Here is an 18,141-nt window from a genome sequence, read left to right on the forward strand (position 1 = left end):
GAGAATGTCATAAAACCAGTACGGGGGTGGGGGGGGGCATTGTAGGCACAGCGCATGTGGGAGGGCATGCAGGTTCCTCTGGAGCCTCGAGACCCCCAGTGGGGCTTGTCACCGACACATGGCGGGCTTGTCAGCCAGCAGCACGGTACTCGTGGTGCCTCCCTTCCCCTCCCCCTCTCAGAAGTTGCCGCCCTAGAGTTTGGTTCGTAACAGGTTGTAATAGGTGACTGCAGTGTATTTGGCTGCCTGTGTGAGTGCGAGAGGCAGACAGGAACTTCAAGATCGAGCCCCTTAGGGGATTTGTCAGAAGAGGTAAGTCCCCTGGAGGACTTGCCCGAGGAGGTGAGCCCGGAATAACATGCCAGACAAGATGACGACCTCTGTCGGGGCCATGCTGGAAGAGGTGATCCCATGGAGAACCAGCCAGAAAGGCTCTTCTGTGCGGTGGCTGGGGGGCAGGAGGAGGTGACGGGTGCAGGGTCGCAGACAACAGGGACAGGCTCTGGATGACGGTAGTGGTGGGGTGACCAGGCTCCCGGGAGCCAGGGCGCTGGGCTTTGTGCTGCCAGCAGGGCCTCGGACAGCACCGCCCACCAGCCGACTACTTGGCGTTGCATCTTGGCACCTGGCCCTGCAGGGCTGGGCCGCCACGTGTCCTCCTGCTGGCTGTGTGCTTCTGTGGCCGCGCAGCCCACGTGGCTGCAGGCCATCGGCCTGGGTGTGTTCTCCTGTGGCTGTTTCTTAGATAGGAAACTGTGATCTTAAGGAAAGACTCTGTGTGTACGGAGATCTTAACTTTGTGTACATTGTCCATAAACACGGACTGGTGATAGAGAAATCTGTCCGTGTCTCACACCCAAGAGCAAGTTACGCTTCATTCTGTCAACTGCTGGATTTAAGTGGAACGGTGTCAGTAGCTTCGAGAGATACAGGGCCGACACAGTACTGTAAAGCCATTATTCTCCAATTAAAAGTAAAAAAGAAATACAGGGGGATCTACTTTTTCCAAATTTGGATGCATCTAATTACGTTTAGATTTGATTAACAATTCAGGTTTGGGGAGAAAAATCAAATTTTAATTAATTTTTTGACAATAATGAATCATTTCTAAAATGCCTACTAGTATATAACTGAATAATAGTCTTTATCTAGTGTAAATGGATAAATCATTACATAAAAGGGGACCGGATAAAAGGTTAAATAACGTGCAGTTTTCTGTGTCATATCTTATGGATATAAACTTAGAGCAAGAATTTTCAGGAACATTGTTAGATTAGTATTAAGCAGGTTAGGAATGTGTGGGAATCGATCATGTTGGCAAATCTTACCTGTACTTTTTCTAAATGAAACGAGTTATGTGTATTATATAATACACATGTGTATTCGCATATACCTATAAAACACACATATGTATATTCACATATATCACATTCATATGTGACTTCATAAAGCCATAGGAAGGTTTTTCCAGAATTTCAGAATGTTTAAAACAGTTTTTCAGAACATAAAACAGGTTTTTACACAACAAAAACCTTTTATTTAAATAAAAACAACAGGGGTATCCCATTATATTTACTTTTTAATGTGACTTCAGCCATATGTGCTTTTCCTATTACAATCAAAAATACTGCAACATTCTGGCTATATATATTGGCATATATTGTTGCATGCAGACTGTCTCATACATTTAAAGATACAGGGCTGTCTAAACCATTAGAGGCAGTTTCTGGGCATTGCTGTTTGGGCTTTGGTTTTTGCCTTAGGTACTAGCTTTAGGATTTAATTGCCCAGACGTGGCAGGTTGGTCATTTGCGTGATATTGAAGAGTAGCAGCTGTTTGGCAGGGCAGGGTTTGCGTTGCGGGGTTGTGTCTCCGGTGGGTCACGCAGCCTGAGCTGGTGTGCTGTTCTCGCCCTCTGGCCTGCAGTTCAACGTGTGCGGTGACATGCCCGCCTGTGGCACCCTGGATGGGAAGCCAGCTTCCGGCTGCGAGGCAGAAGTCCAGATGGACGACATGAAGACCCTGAAGCCGGGCAGGCTGGTGGGCCTGGAGAAGAGCCTGCAGCTGTCCACCGAGGGCTTTATAACCCTGAACTACACGGGGCTTCCTTCCCACCCCAACGGTGAGCTCAGATCCCTGTTGGTTTAGCGACTCACCAGCGTCCTGGTGGTTTTGTGACTGTCGACCTTTCCAAGAGTAACGTGCGCGTCCGTAGACGCTCCGGGTCTGGCTGCCCTCTGGCCTCACGTGCATCGTGCGTGCCTGGCCTCCAGGGTGTTTCCCCAGCCCCTGAGTGCATTCTGCAGCCGGAGGGTCCCAGGCTGCTGGGTTCTGTTCACACCCGCAACCCCCAGCATCTTCCCCCAGCGGCTGCTCTGATAAGAAAGTGTTCACTTGGCCTCTTGTCCCCTGTTTTTCAGATATTGAAGTGATGGGTGAAGATAATAACAGTTTTGCCATCTTTACTGGGTTCTCATTTCTGTTCCTTCCTGCAGCTGTGACTGTAAACAGATAGTTGCTGTTTTGGCGTCATCAGGTGTGACGCTGAGTGTGAGAGCCCTGGGGGACGGTGGTGGTGGAGTAGCAGCTGCCGTGCACGCGTGCTGGCCACCGCCTGCCGGTCCCACGTGGAGGTGCTGTGTGTGCTGAACTGCTTGGTTCTCCACCAACCCCAGGCCCCTCATTCTTGGCGTATGTGCTTCTTAACCACCTCCTGGCGTCCCAGGTGATGAAGGCCCAGAAGGCCTCGCGCCCTGGACAGAGAGCCAGTACTGGGAGCCAGGTCTCCTGCTTCTAATCCTGGTTCTGCCGACAGACACATTTATTCAGTGTTGCGGATCAGAGGCCCCCAGAGGTGCCCCCCACACACACAGTCCAGGGCCATGCAGCTGGTAATGAGCACAGCTGAGGTCGGAACCCACGTGGTCTGACTTCTGGACCTGCGCACTTCTCACTGCACTGGGGTGGGCTCAGGAAGGGGCATTTGTGTGATGTCTGGTGCCCAAAATAACGGGCTGTCTGAGTCCATGTCAGAGGGAGCCAAGATCCGGAAGGGAGTGGGGATGGCTCTGCCAGTCTGCGGTCGTCAGCTCGTGCTGTGCACCCTGCCTCAAGCTGACAGATCCATTAACACACCGGGAAGAGGACTGTAGGGTGTTGAAAGGCTGATTTCAGGATTCCTGGGAAGGGGGCTAAAAATCAGGGGTCTTCTTAACTTCGAGGACAGAAGACCTGGGTCTGGGGGCTGCTGTTGGGTCTATGAAGGGTTGGCCTAGAAAGGGAATTGCTCTCATTATGCCTCATTTGTTGGGGAGGATTCAGACACAGACGGATGATTTTAGTCTGTTCGTAGAGCCCAGGGGGACGGGAATCCTTTGCTTTATAGATGTAAACTTCTTCACCTCTGGGTCCAAAGAGTCAGCTGCTCACTCACCTCAATATCCAAAAAGAAATGTGCTTCACTCTTGTTTTTTATTGATATTTTATTAAAAAAATTTTTTTTGGCCACCCTGTATGGTACGTGGGGTCTTAGTTCCCCAATCAGGGATTGAATGCACGCCCTCTACGGTGTAAGTTCAGAATCTTAACCACTGGACCATCAGAGAAGTCCCTTCCGTCTTGTTTATAATTCTCTTTGTTTCCAGTTCCAGGGTACTGTTTAAAAATGGGATAGATTAGGCATCTATGTATCCTTTTTTGTGTGTCCTAATTTGGAAAATGACCCCACTGTTTAATAATGAACTAGATTAGACATTTATGTGTATGTGTGTGTATATATACATATATATTTTTTACCCTAATTTGGAAAATGACCCTTTGTCTCTTGCGGGGTTATCAGTGTGGTCGTGTGGCTGACAGCCGCTGACATTTCTCTGCTGGGTTGGGATCCAGGCGCCAGCAGCCCCCCTGGGGGTGCAGCGCACGTCTGACCTTAGAGCTGTGTTGCTCCAGGCTTGTCCCTCCCTCTCCCTCCGCTTCAGTGTCCTCCCTTGAAAACCAGGCATCTCTGGGGGCCACTGTGGGACTCAGTGACATGGTAATGACTCCGGGGCTCTTCCCTCCGTGGAGCCTCTGCCCACGTGGTCCCCTCCCCGCAGGAGCCTCCATGTTGGCTGTGCCACCTCCACTTCCTCCCTGCCCGCCTCCCCAGTGGTCTGTGCTCGGCTCCGCAAGTCGAGTGATGTTCCAAGTGTTGGGTTGTATCACTCCTGGCTTAGACCACCCCCTCCTGGCTCAGGGTTCCCCGTGTGCCCAGAGCAGCAGCCAGGCCTGTCCAGTGGCCACGGGAGCCCTGCTGCTCCTTGCTCGGGCCCCTCCGACCTCCTGCTCCTCAACCAGGCAGGCCCACCCTCCCCATCTGAGCCCTCGTCCTTGGTGTTTCCCGCTGCTCACGGCAGTCTCCGTTCTAGACAGCCAGGCGGTTCTTTTCTTCCCTTCTGCAGGGTTGGGGTCAGATGGCACCTTCCAGTGAGCCCAGCCATCGTGCCTTGTCCCCCCCCGCCAAACCCTGGGGTTTCTCAGCCCCATCCTGCAGTGTCTTCCTGCATTTCCATCTGTCCTGCCGAGGCTGCATGAAGTCTGCTCACTGTCAGGGCGCTGAGCAGCCTTGAGGGTCAGCTCCCAGGAGAGCGAGTTTTTTTCTGTTTCTCTCACTCCTGTGTGTAGTATGAATGTAGTAAACATTGTTGAATAAACCCTTGAAGGAGAGTGGTGGTTTTCTAGTGTTTGGGTGGATAAATGGATGTAGTGCTCTCATCCTTCTTGGAATAGAGGAATGCCAAGACACCGTGCTCATGGTGTGAACCTTCCTTACGAGGGTCACTGTCCCAATGAGTGTGACCTCTTCTTAGCTCAGGTCCCTGGAACAGATTGGGTGCTGAGACACTGTCTTAGCAGACGAGCCTGGAGGCTCATGTCTGGGCATGCTGTCCCAGTGAGCCGTGTGTGTCTGGCGACGCTGTGGTCACTGCTGTTTCTCAACAGTCTGGCCTTCTGTTCCCAGGGAGGGCTGATGCCTTCATCATCCGCTTCGTCTGCAATGACGACGTTTACCCAGGGACAACCAAGTTCCTGCACCAGGACATCGACTCTAGCCTGGGGATCCGGAACACTTTCTTCGAGTTTGAAACCGCGCTGGCCTGTGTACCTTCTCCGGTAGATTGCCAAGTCACAGGTGAGACTGGTTGGAAGTGTGTGTGCATGCCTGTGAGCATATGTGTGTGTATATGTGCGTGTGTGTGTGTGTTTTATTTTCAGGCAGCATGACATTTGTGTTACATGTTTCCCTTGAATGATGCTTAGAGTTGTAAAACTTCTCTTGAAGTGAATCTGGGTTCATGGTTTTGAGCTATCGTTTGGGATCAGAAGCTACTTACGAACAAAGAAGAAAACTAAGGGGGGAAAATCAAGTGCACTGTTGGAGCTCCTTACTGGAGGGAGAAGAGGAAAAGAGGATAAAGTTCTGAAACGGGTCCCCGATTCTGAGCTGGATCCTCACTCTTTGTGGCGGCCCCCACCTCCTCAGCCGTGGTGCTCTGTTGTAACAGCTGGTTTCTTTGGTTGGTTGTTTCTGTGTTGGAATTAAAAGAAATTTTTAAAATCAGGAATCACTAAAGTTTTAATTAATTTTTTTTTACTTAAAAAAAAAAGTTTGTCTGTGGCACATAGCGTGTGGGATCTTAGTTCCTTGCCCAGGGGTCGAACTCTGCATTGGAAGCGCCAAGTCTCAACCACGGGGCCGCTGGGGAAGTCCCGTCATGGCAGTTTTGAGCGTCAGGGCTGGTGCATGTTTCTGCAGGAGGTGCCTGTCGGCTTCCTGTGGGTCTGCTCATTTCTGTTACGAGTGTTAAGTTCCTGCCTCCTTAAGGGGTTGAAAGGTGGTGTCCAGAGCTACCAGGAGGGCAGGGCTCTGCAGTGCTCCCGTGTATTTCAGACCCCGCTGGGAACGAGTATGATCTGAGTGGCCTGAGCAAGGCCAGGAAGCCGTGGACCGCGGTTGACACGTTCGATGAGGGGAAGAAGAGGACCTTCTACCTGAGCGTGTGCACGCCTCTCCCGTACATTCCCGGCTGCCACGGTGCGTGCCGTGCCCTAGACTCGAGTTCACCTGGCCTTCCTCCCCTCCCGCCACCTTCAACGCTGTCTCCTGGCCCTTGTAGGCACCGCTGTGGGGTCCTGCCTGGTGACGGAAGACAGCAAGTTGAACCTAGGCGTCGTGCAGATCAGTCCTCAGGTGGGCGCCAACGGGTCCCTGAGCCTCGTCTACGTCAACGGGGACAAGTGCAAGAACCAGCGTTTCTCCACCAGGATAAACCTCGAGTGTGCCCACACAACGGTGCGTGTCCGTGCAACCTCCTTTCCGCCTCCCCCAGACTCCAGGCCTTGCATCTGATGTTGAACTTGCCGGAGTGTTGGGGGGTTTTAGGCTGTTGATGGGATTGGACCAGAATGTCCTGGTCTGGTGTGTTTCCTGAGGGCTGTCCATGTACTTCTCTCATGGAGGTGAAGAGTTGCGTGTCCATCCTGCTACCTTCTGACTCCCTTCTTAAGTGGATGAGCATGTGCTGAGCGCTGGTTTCCGTTGCAGGGCTCCCCGACCTTTCAGCTCCAGAACGACTGTGAGTATGTGTTTCTCTGGAGAACCGTGGAAGCCTGTCCCGTCGTGCGTGCGGAAGGTAAGACCTGGCCCCGCCCACCTAAGTTGTGAAAGTGTGATGTAGGGCGTGCTCTGATAGCATCTTAGATGTGAAGACTTGGGCGTGATCTCGAGACGCCTATGTATTTATTAGTGGATGGATAGCTTCTTGTCCTTGAATTTTCCACTCCACTCCATTGTTCCCTTCACCAGGGACATTTTCCTCCCCTGCTGGGTCGATGGGCTGTTGGCGTCTCACACTTGAGAGCGTGAACATGAGGTTTGATTTTAAGTGGATCTTCCTTCCTCCGGTGACCTAAGCTTTTCTAGAAGACTGTGGGCAGCTTGTCTTATGCATACAAGCCAGAAGGAGAGAAGGTGGAAATGGTATTTAAGGCCTGTTTTAAGACAGTACTTAGCTGATTAAAGGTTGCAGAAGTTTTGCCTGAAGGTGTGTGTGTGTGTGTGTGTGTGTGTGTGTGTGTGTGTCATTGCCCTTCCCCTCTCACGTTCTTGCAGGAGACTACTGCGAGGTGAGAGACCCAAGGCACGGCAACCTGTATAACCTGATACCTCTTGGTCTGAACGACACTGTCGTGCGGGCCGGCGAATACACCTATTACTTCCGCGTCTGCGGAGAGCTGACATCCGGCGTCTGCCCAACCAGTGACAAGTCCAAGGTCATCTCATCATGCCAGGAAAAGCGGGGACCCCAGGGATTTCAAAAAGTGGCAGGTACTGTGGTTTTCTTCCTTCTCTTCTTGGAATTCCGTATTTAAGTATGGAATTCCACATTTAAGATGATAGATTATATCTTGTGTTTTAAGATCTAAAGACGGTATCTTTCTTGCAAAAGAAGTACATCTGCTGTGTCCTGGTAAAACAGCGTGTTAGCGATGTTTCTGGTTTCACAGGACACACGCTGACGCGTGTCGTTAAGAGCTTATTTCATTCTTACTTAGCGACACTGGTTAGTTCTCAGCTCATATTTCTTCTTTTTTATCCCAACTTTGGGACCCACTGGACTACTGGTAGGTGCTCTGGGGTGGTACTTTGTAGAACAGAGACGAAGGGCACGTGTCTGGTACTGGGCTGGGCCGTGAAACTGGTAGGGCAGACTGTCGGTCCTCATGCTCTCTCAGCAGCTGGGCAGGTGGTGATGCACTTACGACTTTTTTACAAATCATGAAGTAGCTGGCAGAGTGAGTCCATGGGCCTCCCTGAGGAGCCGGCATCCTCTGAGCTCATCAGGTCAAGGAGTGTCTGCGTGGCATCTATCTGTTGGTCTGTGGTCTGCGTGTCTGTTGGTCTGAAGGTCACGGCCTGGGGTGAGAGGAGGCCTGGTTCAAGGAGCTGGCGGGCCTGGCGTGCTTGGTCTTGTGGGGGTTTGTTCAGGGTATGCGATGGGCCGCGTCTGTGCTGACCGGCCGGGGCCTTCCTGAGCCCATCCTCACATCCCTGGCTGCTTCTTCGGCAGGTCTGTTTAATCAGAAGCTGACCTACGAGAATGGGGTGCTGAAGATGAACTACACCGGGGGCGACACCTGCCACAAAGTGTACCAGCGCTCCACCACCATCTTTTTCTACTGCGACCGCAGCACGCAGGCGGTGAGTGCACTCAGGGCGGGACTTCGCCCTGGCTTTGCTGCCTTGTCTTTCATAAAACGAGCCTGCTCTTACTGTCTCGTGCAACCTCCTGGTTAAACGTAGTTCAAGTGTGTGATTTACAGACTCAGTGTTCAAAACCTCGATCAGTTTTGTCTCAAGCTTAATGAGCAGGTCTGTCCCTTCCGATATGCGTCCTAAGCACCGGCCACCCAGGGTTTCCCGTTTCACATCTCGTCTCTGCCGTTGCAGCCCGTGTTTCTCCAGGAGACGTCCGATTGCTCCTACCTGTTTGAGTGGCGCACGCAGTACGCCTGCCCGCCCTACGACCTGACCGAGTGTTCGTTCAAGTAAGTCGATGGGGCGTTGACTCTCGGGGGGCAGTCCGGTTTACACGGTAATACTTTGCTTCAATAGTGGCCTGTGGGGACGGGGAACTAGATTAGGTGAGTACTCTAGGCTTTAGTTCTGCATATTAAACTCTTGGATCGCTCTTGGCTTAGGTCCTTTGCTTCTTGGGTTTTAGGTCCTCTGTTTTGTATTCTTTTTTGTTGGAGTGTATCCTCCTGTACTGTGGAGAGGTTGGGTAGCAGAGGACCCATGCAGTGTCTGAAAATGCCACTGACTTGCTCTCAGATCTGATTAGCTGGGACTAGGATTACGACAGAGTCAAATTAGGTTTCCTTCAATTTTGAAGGCCTTGTCCCATTTCCAACAAGAACCATGCACATTTGGTGAAAAAGTTTGTTGCTCATCTTCTATGAGTTTTTACTCCATTCTGGAATATTTTCTGAATTAAAAAAAAACGATCCTTTGGAAAGTTTTATTTTAAATTTCACATAAGTCCTTCTAATTATCTCTGAGGATACGGATTCTAATTTTTGTTTTCTTTTAAAAAAATCTCATCACACTTTCCCTGAGTTATAATCCATTTTCTTTTAGTGGTTGCTTTACACATGTAATTTTGATTTAACAGGAAGCTAAAGTTGACCCATAGCTCTACCCACCCCTCCAACCATGAAATAATAGAGAATGTTTTAGCACCAAACACACTCTCCCAAACTCCACAGGATTGTGGTCTAGTGTTTTAGTTCTGACTTATTTTTTTCCTTCTCACATAAGTTGTAAGTTGTGGTTTTAAAAAATACTCATTGGTTGTTTGACTATATAAATTTCTTCCCTTTGCAAAGGAAAAGAAATATCTCTGTTTCTTTGGCTTACTCTTCCTTTTTGCATTGCGCCCTTTCCTTTTGACCTAATTTTCATTCTCTCAGTGCTCTGTTTGTATAATGCTACGCAGCATGCTTGTTTGCAGATTGCTTGCCTCTGGTCTCTGTTGGGGTAAGGAGTTTGTATCAGGATGTCCCACTTGGGACTGGGAAGGAATTAGTGCGTCTTCCGACGCTGGCTTCTCAGGCTGTTGGAGCTGGTCCTGGGGTCCACGCGCACCGTAACACTGCCTGGTGGTCCTGTACCAGTAGGGAGTGTGTGGCGTTAATCTTGGCCTTCATGTGAAAGGGCTCAGTTTTATCACCACTCACTTGGCACAGAAGCCCAGGTGAATGCTTCTGCGTGTGTGCACCAGCCCTTGGGAGGTGAGCCATCTCGGGTTGCTGTTAGAGAGTCTGGCCTTTCAGTCCTAGCTTCATTATCAGGTAGATAACCTGCCTTTTCTGTACATGTTTTCTTGGGTTTGTTCTGTGGTCTCAGTCTGTTTTGCTTACGCATGGCTTTGTTATTTACGTTGCTTGGAAGGGGGTACTTCCTAAAACTGAAGACGTATGCCTGTTACTCAGTTAGGAATATTTTCAGTGACTGCGTTTTTGAAGGTTGCCTTTTGTTGTGGGCCTTTTATTAATCGTATCTTAACTTTGCCTGTCGTATGCACTGTATATTTTAAGTGTCTTTTTTATCTGTTTCTGTACAGCATTCTGTTTCCTTAGATCTATTTCCCGTTAACTGGTTCTCTCATCAGCTGATTCGATTTGCTCTTCCACCTGCTCGTTGTCTTTTTAATTTTCATGACTGAGTTCTGTTTGGTACTCTTTCTCATTTCTTCCTCCATTTCATCATTTCTTCTCTCCACTCCACCCCCCTTTTATTATAGTTGCAGTTTCTTCTTTTAGGTCTTTAACCGTTTACAGTAAATCTCTATCCGTTATATGGAGTTCTTGAGGATCAGCTTCTGCAAATGTCTGTGTCTCCCACAGATGCCGATGTTAATGCCAGCCCCATCCCTTCACTCTCATCCCATTAATGGTCCCTCAGCTTTCAAAGTACCTAGAGTTCTGTCTTCCAGAAGCAGCACCAACCCCTTCCGCCCCCCGTTTCGACCATCCCCGTCTCCCCCTGCATGGGTGCAGCGGCCCCTCAGTGATCCCCTGGCCACCGTGGACTGGCCCTGCACAGGGGTTAGAGGTCTTATTAGACGAGATCAGGTGTGTGTTCAGAGTGGTATGGCTGTAGACCAGAGTGGTCCTGGGAGGTTGTAAGTCAGCCCAGGCCAATGTCGTTGCGGCCCCGTGATGCGATGAAGCCCCTGTGTCGTTTGGAGCTACCAGCTGAAGTCGTCTGGTGGGCTGGAACACCCCCCGCCCCGCTGCCAGCCTCAGCTCCCACTGTGCCATGGCTCCTGTCTGCTCTGCTCCGTCCACACAGGGCCCCGTGTTTTCCTGTGGACACCCTGGCGTTCTGTGCCCCAGGCTCCTGGTTCCCACTGCTCCCTCTGCCCGGTTTCCTGTGGGGCAGGCTCTTCCGCATCATCCTAAGCTTATTCAGAGATGGCCTTCTCAGAAAGGCCTTCTCTGGCCACTGTCTAAAAATCTCACTTCCTCTTTCCCCTCCCAAACTTCATATTCCTTCCCTGCCTTATTTTTTCTCTGTACTCTGATTACCATCTGTTCTACTGTACATTAAAAAAAAAAAAACAAAAACCTGTGGCCTCTCCAGTCTTCATAGGATGGGCGATTTTTATCCGTTTCCATCAACACCACCCGCCTTTGGCATGTAGTTTTGAACAAGTGGCTGATTCTGGTCTCCCCAGGTGAAGTGGTGTCTCTGGCCGCCCTGTGTCCCCACCTGACTCGGGCCCCTGAGCAGGCTGAGTGTCTTTCTCAGCCTTGACTCTGCACCCGGCGGAGGGCTGGCTCTCAGTACCTGTCCCTGCCTGGGGTTCGTGCAGAAAGTAAACTTTCTCCAGGAAGGTCAACGCCAGCCCCATTTACTTCGGGAACCGCTGGGGGCCTCGGGCTTGTTCAGCAGGTGGCCTGACCGGGATGCCCTGGGCGCTGCGTGTGTCAGCCGTCTGTGTACCCCTGTCTCCTGACTGCCCTGAGCAGGGCGCGCACTTACACTTTGCTTTTTCTGTTGTTGTTGAGTACGTAATTTCGTCGCACCAAGGCTTGGCGTTTCCTGAGCTCAGGCTGTGTCGTTGCTGATTCCGCCTGGAGCTGGAGACCCCAGGGGTCAAGTCCAGCCTCTGGTAGGGTCTGGTGCCCTGGGTGTCAGGAGTACACTCCTCCTGTGCACTGAGCCTTTCCAGCCGGGGTGCTCAAGCCTGAATCGGAATCCAGCTGCACCTCACCAGGGCGCTTTTTCCTTCCCTGCAGAAACGAGGCTGGGGAAACCTACGACCTCTCGTCTCTGTCGAGGTACAGCGACAACTGGGAGGCTGTCACGGGCACAGGGTCCACCGAGCACTACCTCATCAACGTGTGCAAGTCCCTGTCCCCGCAGGCTGGCTCAGGTGAGCGGGGGGCGCAGGGGCTCGGGGCTCGTAGGGAGTTTGTGGGGGAGAGAGGGAGTCAGGACGGATTCTTCGAAGTCATGTCACTCTCTGACATGGGAGTCGGGACACGTTAGCCCGGAAGTGGAAGGAGGACTTGCGGGTCTTGATGACCAGGCCCTGGTGTGGTCCAGGGTAAGTCAGTGCTGAAGGCGTGCTGGGAGCGTGAGGACCTGTTTGAAGTGTCAAGAGTCGGAGGTAGTGGGAGGTAATCACGGTGGTGGGTGGTTCTCAGCCAGGGCAGGAGATTGGAAGGCAGCGAATGGCCATGTGGCCACACACCCTTTGTATTTACTGACAGTAAAGTGGGTGGGGGTCCTGGTACGATGCACCCAGACCCTTGGTGCCAGTGATGAGGCGAGAGCTGGTTGGACCCAGGGGACCAGGAGCAGCAACCTGGAGCGACCCCGATGCCCCCTCGGCCTGCTGGGGCCCTGCAGGCGGAGCTTGTTCTGTCTCCCGGGCAGGTCTGTGCAGCCCACTCACATCCTGAGTGACTTTTCTCTGCTGCATGCGGTGTGGCCGTGGCCAAGTGGCCCTGTTTTGTGCGCTGGCCGCCTGGTGACCCCACACTCTCAGTCCATGAAGTGGGGCCCGCCCGTTCTTTCCCCGGGCAGGTGACTCAGACATTTCCAGGACTGGGGAGTTGGCGCAGTTCTTGGTGACTTCTGAAATAAAGATAGCACGTGGACATAGGCCATTCACAACGTCCCCTGGGCTCAGTCTGGGTGTTCTCAGCTTCATCCCATTTGGGGGTCAGAAAAACTGAGGCCGTCCTGTCCTGAATTCTCCTGACTCTCCACATCTACCCCCCCCAATCCATCTGCAGTAAATTAATGTTTCATGCCACGAGAGCTCGTGGCGTCATCAGCATCTGACTTAAACAATGGGAACCACTGGTATTTTGGAGTGATTGTTAGAGTCAGAGTGTCGCGTGCCAGACGTTAGGTGCCTTGTGAGTCCTAGTCTGGAAAGCGGCCAATGGTCGCTCTTAATCGTCTCTGCTTGTGCTACAGATCCGTGCCCTCCGGAGGCGGCCGTGTGTCTGCTGGGCGGCCCCAAGCCCGTGAACCTGGGCAGGGTGCGGGACAGTCCTCAGTGGAGCCAGGGCTTGACCCTCCTGAAGTACGTTGACGGTGACTTGTGTCCAGACCAAATTCGGAAGAAGTCAACCACCATCCGCTTCACGTGCAGCGAGAGCCACGTGGTGAGTGACCCAGCTGTGTCCACCCTGGCGTGGGTCCTGAGTCAGCAGGACTGACGTCTCACTTCCTTCGGGTGCGTGGTGAAGCCCTCAGGGTGACCCGGCCTAACAGGGGGCACAGGCAGTGCGGCCTTGGGCCTGTGGTCCTGGGTGCCCACCCTGGCAATTCAACTTCCAGAGTTAGGGGCTCCCCTGGTGGCTTAGTGGTCGAGTATCTGCCTGCAATGTGGGAGCTGCGGGTTCAGTCCCAGGACTGGGAAGATCCCCTGGAGAAGGGAATGGCTACCCACTCCAGTATTCTCGCCTGGGGAATCCCATGGACAGAGGAGCCTGGCGGGCTACAGTCTGAGGGGTTGCAAAGAGTCCGACATGACTTTGTGACTCATCATTGTCAAAGTCTGACTCAGCCCCCTGGAGGCTGGAGAGAGAACTGCCGTTTGCCAGCCTGCCCCTCATCTTCGGGGGTAAAAACGGCAGGTCGGCAGACCTGGTTCCAAGCCAAGCTCTCCCGCTTCCTGACCGTGCACCCCAGTCCCTTCATCCCTCTCAGCTGGTCACCCGTTACCAACACGAGCTCTGGCGAGGTTAGAGAGGAGAGACCGGAGGCTCCGGGCCCCGTTGCTGGCTTGTGGTTGGTGCATGAGAGCCGGAGTCTTGTCTCATCTCTGGGCAGTCCCTTCCCCAGAGGGTTGGTCTGTGCAGTGTGGAGGTGGGTGCAGAATTAATTGTCTTCCTGGACTGTTTTTTTTTTTACTGTGGGGACAAGTCCATCTGCGAGATGAAGGTGCTTTTGTGGGAGATGTGGGTTGTGGCTACGGGCCATGAGGACAGGCTGAGCTAGCCCACTCAGTGTCATTGTCTAGCTGCGTGTGGCCAGAACTGGTGGTGGGGGAGCCCCAGGGAGAGCCTCCTGGGGGCCTGAGGCCTGCCCCCCTGGACGGGGTGGATGCTGAGGTTCTCCTCTGGAGACTATGCGGAGGCTGAGCCTGGACCCCCAAGCTCCTGGGGTGCAGACACTCTGGGCCCCCATAGACTCCCTGTGTGACTGAGCGGAGAGGCTCATGGCTGAGCAGGACAGTTGAGGGGCCCCGGGGGGCTCTGCATGCGGGTGCCCGGGTCTGGGTTATCTGGGGAGAAGGGTCCTGCTGCACCAGGCTGGCCTGAGCCACGTGGACGAGGCACGTCCGGAAGGCGGGGAGTCTCCTCGCCTGGGCGGTGCGGGGTCGGTCGGTTCTCAGTTGTCACTAGTCCTGGAGGCGCTTCCCCTTTTGTTCCCATAACAAACTTCAGTTCCGGTTTTTAGAGCATGACCTCGGGTTTCCTCATTCATGACTCACGGTGGCCCTCTGCTCATCCTTCGCCCGCCCGTCCCCCGCGCCCCGTCTCACTGCTTGGCTGCAGGGACACACCCCTGGCCCCTGCGTGGATCTCAGGCCTCGTCTCGTCCGTGTGTGTCAGGGCCCTCGGGGGCATCTCCGGAGCAGACACTGACCCCTTGCTTTTTCTGAACCTGCCTCTGTCCCACGAAGACCCCGGGACGGATGAGTCACAGGCGGCGCAGGGGAGCTCCTGTTGACGGGGGTCGGCGCTGTTCCCAGGTCCGCCCTGTGGCCCGTTGGCAGCCGCCTTTGTCTTTGCTCATTTCTAGAACTCCAGGCCCATGTTCATCAGCGCGGTGGAGGACTGCGAATACACCTTCTCCTGGCCCACGGCCGCCGCCTGCGCTGTCAAGAGCAACGTGCACGACGACTGCCAGGTCACCAACCCCGCCACGGGTAAGTGAGGGGCCCCACCGGCCTCCCCGCCCCGCCCCTGCAGTGAGGGACCCCGCCAGCCTCCCCCGCCCCACCCCTGCAGTGAGGGACCCCGCCGGCCTCCCCCGCCCCGCCCCTGCAGTGAGGGACCCTGCCGGCCTCCCCCGCCCCTGCAGTGAGGGACCCGCCCACCCCACCCCCGGCATGATGAGAGGCCCCGGATGAGGTTGAGAAGCAGGCAGTGTCCTGTCTGGAGGGTGCACGTTGGCCTTTTGTGCCAGTTCTGCGGGCTGCTGTTGACTCGGGACTCTCCTTCAGTGGAGGAGACGGCCACTCCCCCTGAAACCTGTGCTCCCACTGCCCCTGTTTCTGGGGTTGTCGGTCCCTGGCTCTTGGCTTGTGGAGCTGGAGTCGATCTCCTGTTCCCTTTCAGGGTTAATCTGGGTGAGGTTGGAGGGGCACCCAGGGAACTGCTGAGTCTCAGCACTGGGAACGCAGGGTGCTTCTCTGGCAGCGGGAAGTGCTGTCGGGGCCTCCCCAACTTCCCCCCACCCCGAATCACAGGGGCTGCTGAGGCCCGGCCCCAGGAGGACGCCCACCTCCCCCCAGTACTCTCTAGCGGGTCAGGAAGGTTCTCAGGGCCGAGCCGGTGAAAGGGGCAGATTCATCACGAGGAGTCCGGGGCCTCATGGCCCGTGGGATCCGTGTCTGAGCAGGTGGGTGAGGGGTCACTGTGTCCCACCGCCCACCCCGTGCAGGACACCTGTTTGACCTGAGCTCTCTGAGCGGCCGGGCCGGCTTCACCGCCGCCTACAGCGAGAAGGGGTTAGTCTACCTCAGCGTGTGCGGGGACAACGAGAACTGCGCCAACGGCGTGGGTGAGTGCGGCCTGCCCTCCACGCGCCCCCTCCAGCGAAGAGATCAGATGCCTTCATCGGCAGCAATCCTCTTGGGGTCAGGGCGGGGGCTGTGAGGGGGTGATTTGTAACCATGGGGTGAAGTATTAGACGTGTAGCATTTGCTGAAATTGGGTAGCACTACCAGGAGTGCAGGCTGTGGCTTGCAGCATCCGGGTCTGCAGGAAGTACGTTATCAGGAAGCAAGTGCTTTGGGTCCCTGACTGTGTGTCCTTCCCACCGGCTCTGTGCTGGGCACAGGGGCCTGCTTTGGGCAGACCAGGATCAGCGTGGGCAAGGCGAGCAAGAGGCTGACCTACGTGGACCAGGTCTTACAACTGGTGTATGAGGGCGGCTCCCCCTGCCCCTCCAAGACCGGCCTGACCTACAAGAGCGTCATCAGCTTCGTGTGCAGGCCTGAGGTCGGGCCCACCAACAGGCCCATGCTGATCTCCCTGGACAAGCGCACGTGCACGCTTTTCTTCTCCTGGCACACACCCCTGGCCTGCGAGCAGACGGTGAGTCCGGGGCGGCCCAGCCCGCCCAACCTAGGGGCCTTCCACTTCTCCCATGGGTCCTGGGGCACCCCACCCGCTTCTCGTCCACTCCCGTGGCCCCGATAACGCTTGGTTCAGAGTGCCCGATGCTAAATAAAGCAAAACACGTGGTGGGGGGTGGTGGTTGATCCACCTTTAGTGCGTTTCTCGTTCAGCCTAAATCCTCGCGGTGACTGCTGGTCAGTGGTCAGGAGCTCAGTTGTTGTAGATGCCAACCCAGAGGTGTGTTTCCCGTCTGATAGACCGAGTGCTCCGTGAGGAACGGCAGCTCCCTCATCGACCTGTCCCCACTCATCCACCGCACCGGGGGTTACGAAGCATACGATGAGAGTGAGGACGACCGCTCCGACACCAGCCCCGACTTCTACATCAACATCTGCCAGCCGCTCAACCCCATGCACGGGTTGGCCTGCCCCGCCGGCACGGCTGTGTGCAAGGTTCCCGTGGACGGCCCCCCGATAGTGAGTGTGGGGCCCAAGGGCAGAGTTCGCCCCGCAGGGGGTTTCAGCAGCCCCCCCAGCGTGTCGTGTGTCTTGCTGTCGGTGGAGAGTCTTCAGGCAGAACGAATGGGGACGTGAGCTGGGACTCTGTGATTCTGGGTCCGCCAGGGGAAGAGGAATGTGAGGGTTTGTGCATTAAGCTGTCTCTTGTTGTGATAGAAGGTACGGGAGAAAATGTGAACACGTGTGCGGAGAGACGGTATTTTTATATCAGGTCAGAAGTCCCCAAGGATGTTGATGGAGCTTGGTGTCTGCTTAAGTGCGGGTCTTGTGTCATGAAAAGCTTGTGAAATACAAGCATGTTCTTTGGTAAATGAGTTTATTATTAAGGGCATAAGCCAGTTGGCTAACAACTAAGCATTCTGCCTTGAAAGCTTCGGTGTACGCCAGCATTTCCCAGCGTAGGTTTGGGCCTCTCCAAACATCGCCTTCACGAGTTCATGTTTTGCGCGGTGCTCAGCGTGTGTTATTTGAAGTGAAATGCACCCCTGGAGTGGGCTGTTTCCTGCTTGTTTTAACTGTGAGTCCGGTCCCGAGGGACTGAGATGTCCTTGTAACGGGAGGACGTTACCGGTGGTGCAGGTAGGGAGAGACGTGGGCAGCAGTTGGGGACGTTGGCCGTGATGTGAGCTTGACCAGAGCGTGGCTGTGTGATGAGCGCGGGGCCTGGACAGTTGGTGTTGGCAGGAAGTGCTTGCGGTCAGCCTTCCCGGCGGTAGCCGGGAGCCGTTTTCTCCCATGTGGCTACCTTCTTCCAGGTTTAAAAATAATAGAGAAAGTTCTCTAACCAGAGAGGGTGGTGTGTCATCGTGGCCTTAGCGTGGTGAACAGAGCATGTTGTGTGGCTTCATTCACACACTCACTTGCACACTCATCTCTCAGACACCACACACATACTCGTCTCAAATACACACTCATCTCAAACACACCACATGTACACACTCATCTCACACACACACAATCTATCACACACCACACACAGTCCTCTCTCACACTGCACACTCATCTTTTACACACCACACACACTCATCTGACACACACTGCACACTCATCTCTCACACACCATATACACACACTCATCTCAAACACATACACTCTCATCTCAAACACACACATACACACTCATCTCACACACACAGACTCATGTCTCACACACTACACACACACTCATCTCACACACACTGCACACTCATCTTTCACACACAC

The 18,141-nt window shown here is 54.0% G+C and overlaps 1 protein-coding gene across 1 annotated transcript in view; it reads left to right on the forward strand.

The window, feature by feature from the left end:
• IGF2R (insulin like growth factor 2 receptor) overlaps positions 1 to 18,141 on the forward strand; it is a 103,312-nt gene that overhangs the window by 65,305 nt on the left and 19,866 nt on the right. Inside the window, exons 22-35 of the mRNA XM_061428479.1 lie at positions 1,928 to 2,123; positions 5,004 to 5,174; positions 5,934 to 6,077; positions 6,160 to 6,335; positions 6,588 to 6,675; positions 7,155 to 7,370; positions 8,113 to 8,243; positions 8,493 to 8,590; positions 11,849 to 11,985; positions 13,041 to 13,231; positions 14,877 to 15,003; positions 15,741 to 15,860; positions 16,140 to 16,396; positions 16,678 to 16,896. Coding sequence (XP_061284463.1) covers positions 1,928 to 2,123; positions 5,004 to 5,174; positions 5,934 to 6,077; positions 6,160 to 6,335; positions 6,588 to 6,675; positions 7,155 to 7,370; positions 8,113 to 8,243; positions 8,493 to 8,590; positions 11,849 to 11,985; positions 13,041 to 13,231; positions 14,877 to 15,003; positions 15,741 to 15,860; positions 16,140 to 16,396; positions 16,678 to 16,896 — 2,271 coding nt within the window. The remainder of the gene's footprint in view (positions 1 to 1,927; positions 2,124 to 5,003; positions 5,175 to 5,933; positions 6,078 to 6,159; positions 6,336 to 6,587; positions 6,676 to 7,154; positions 7,371 to 8,112; positions 8,244 to 8,492; positions 8,591 to 11,848; positions 11,986 to 13,040; positions 13,232 to 14,876; positions 15,004 to 15,740; positions 15,861 to 16,139; positions 16,397 to 16,677; positions 16,897 to 18,141) is intronic.

The sequence above is a fragment of the Bos javanicus genome, chromosome 9 (assembly GCF_032452875.1).
Source record: "Bos javanicus breed banteng chromosome 9, ARS-OSU_banteng_1.0, whole genome shotgun sequence".
NCBI classification, from domain to species: Eukaryota; Metazoa; Chordata; class Mammalia; order Artiodactyla; family Bovidae; genus Bos; species Bos javanicus.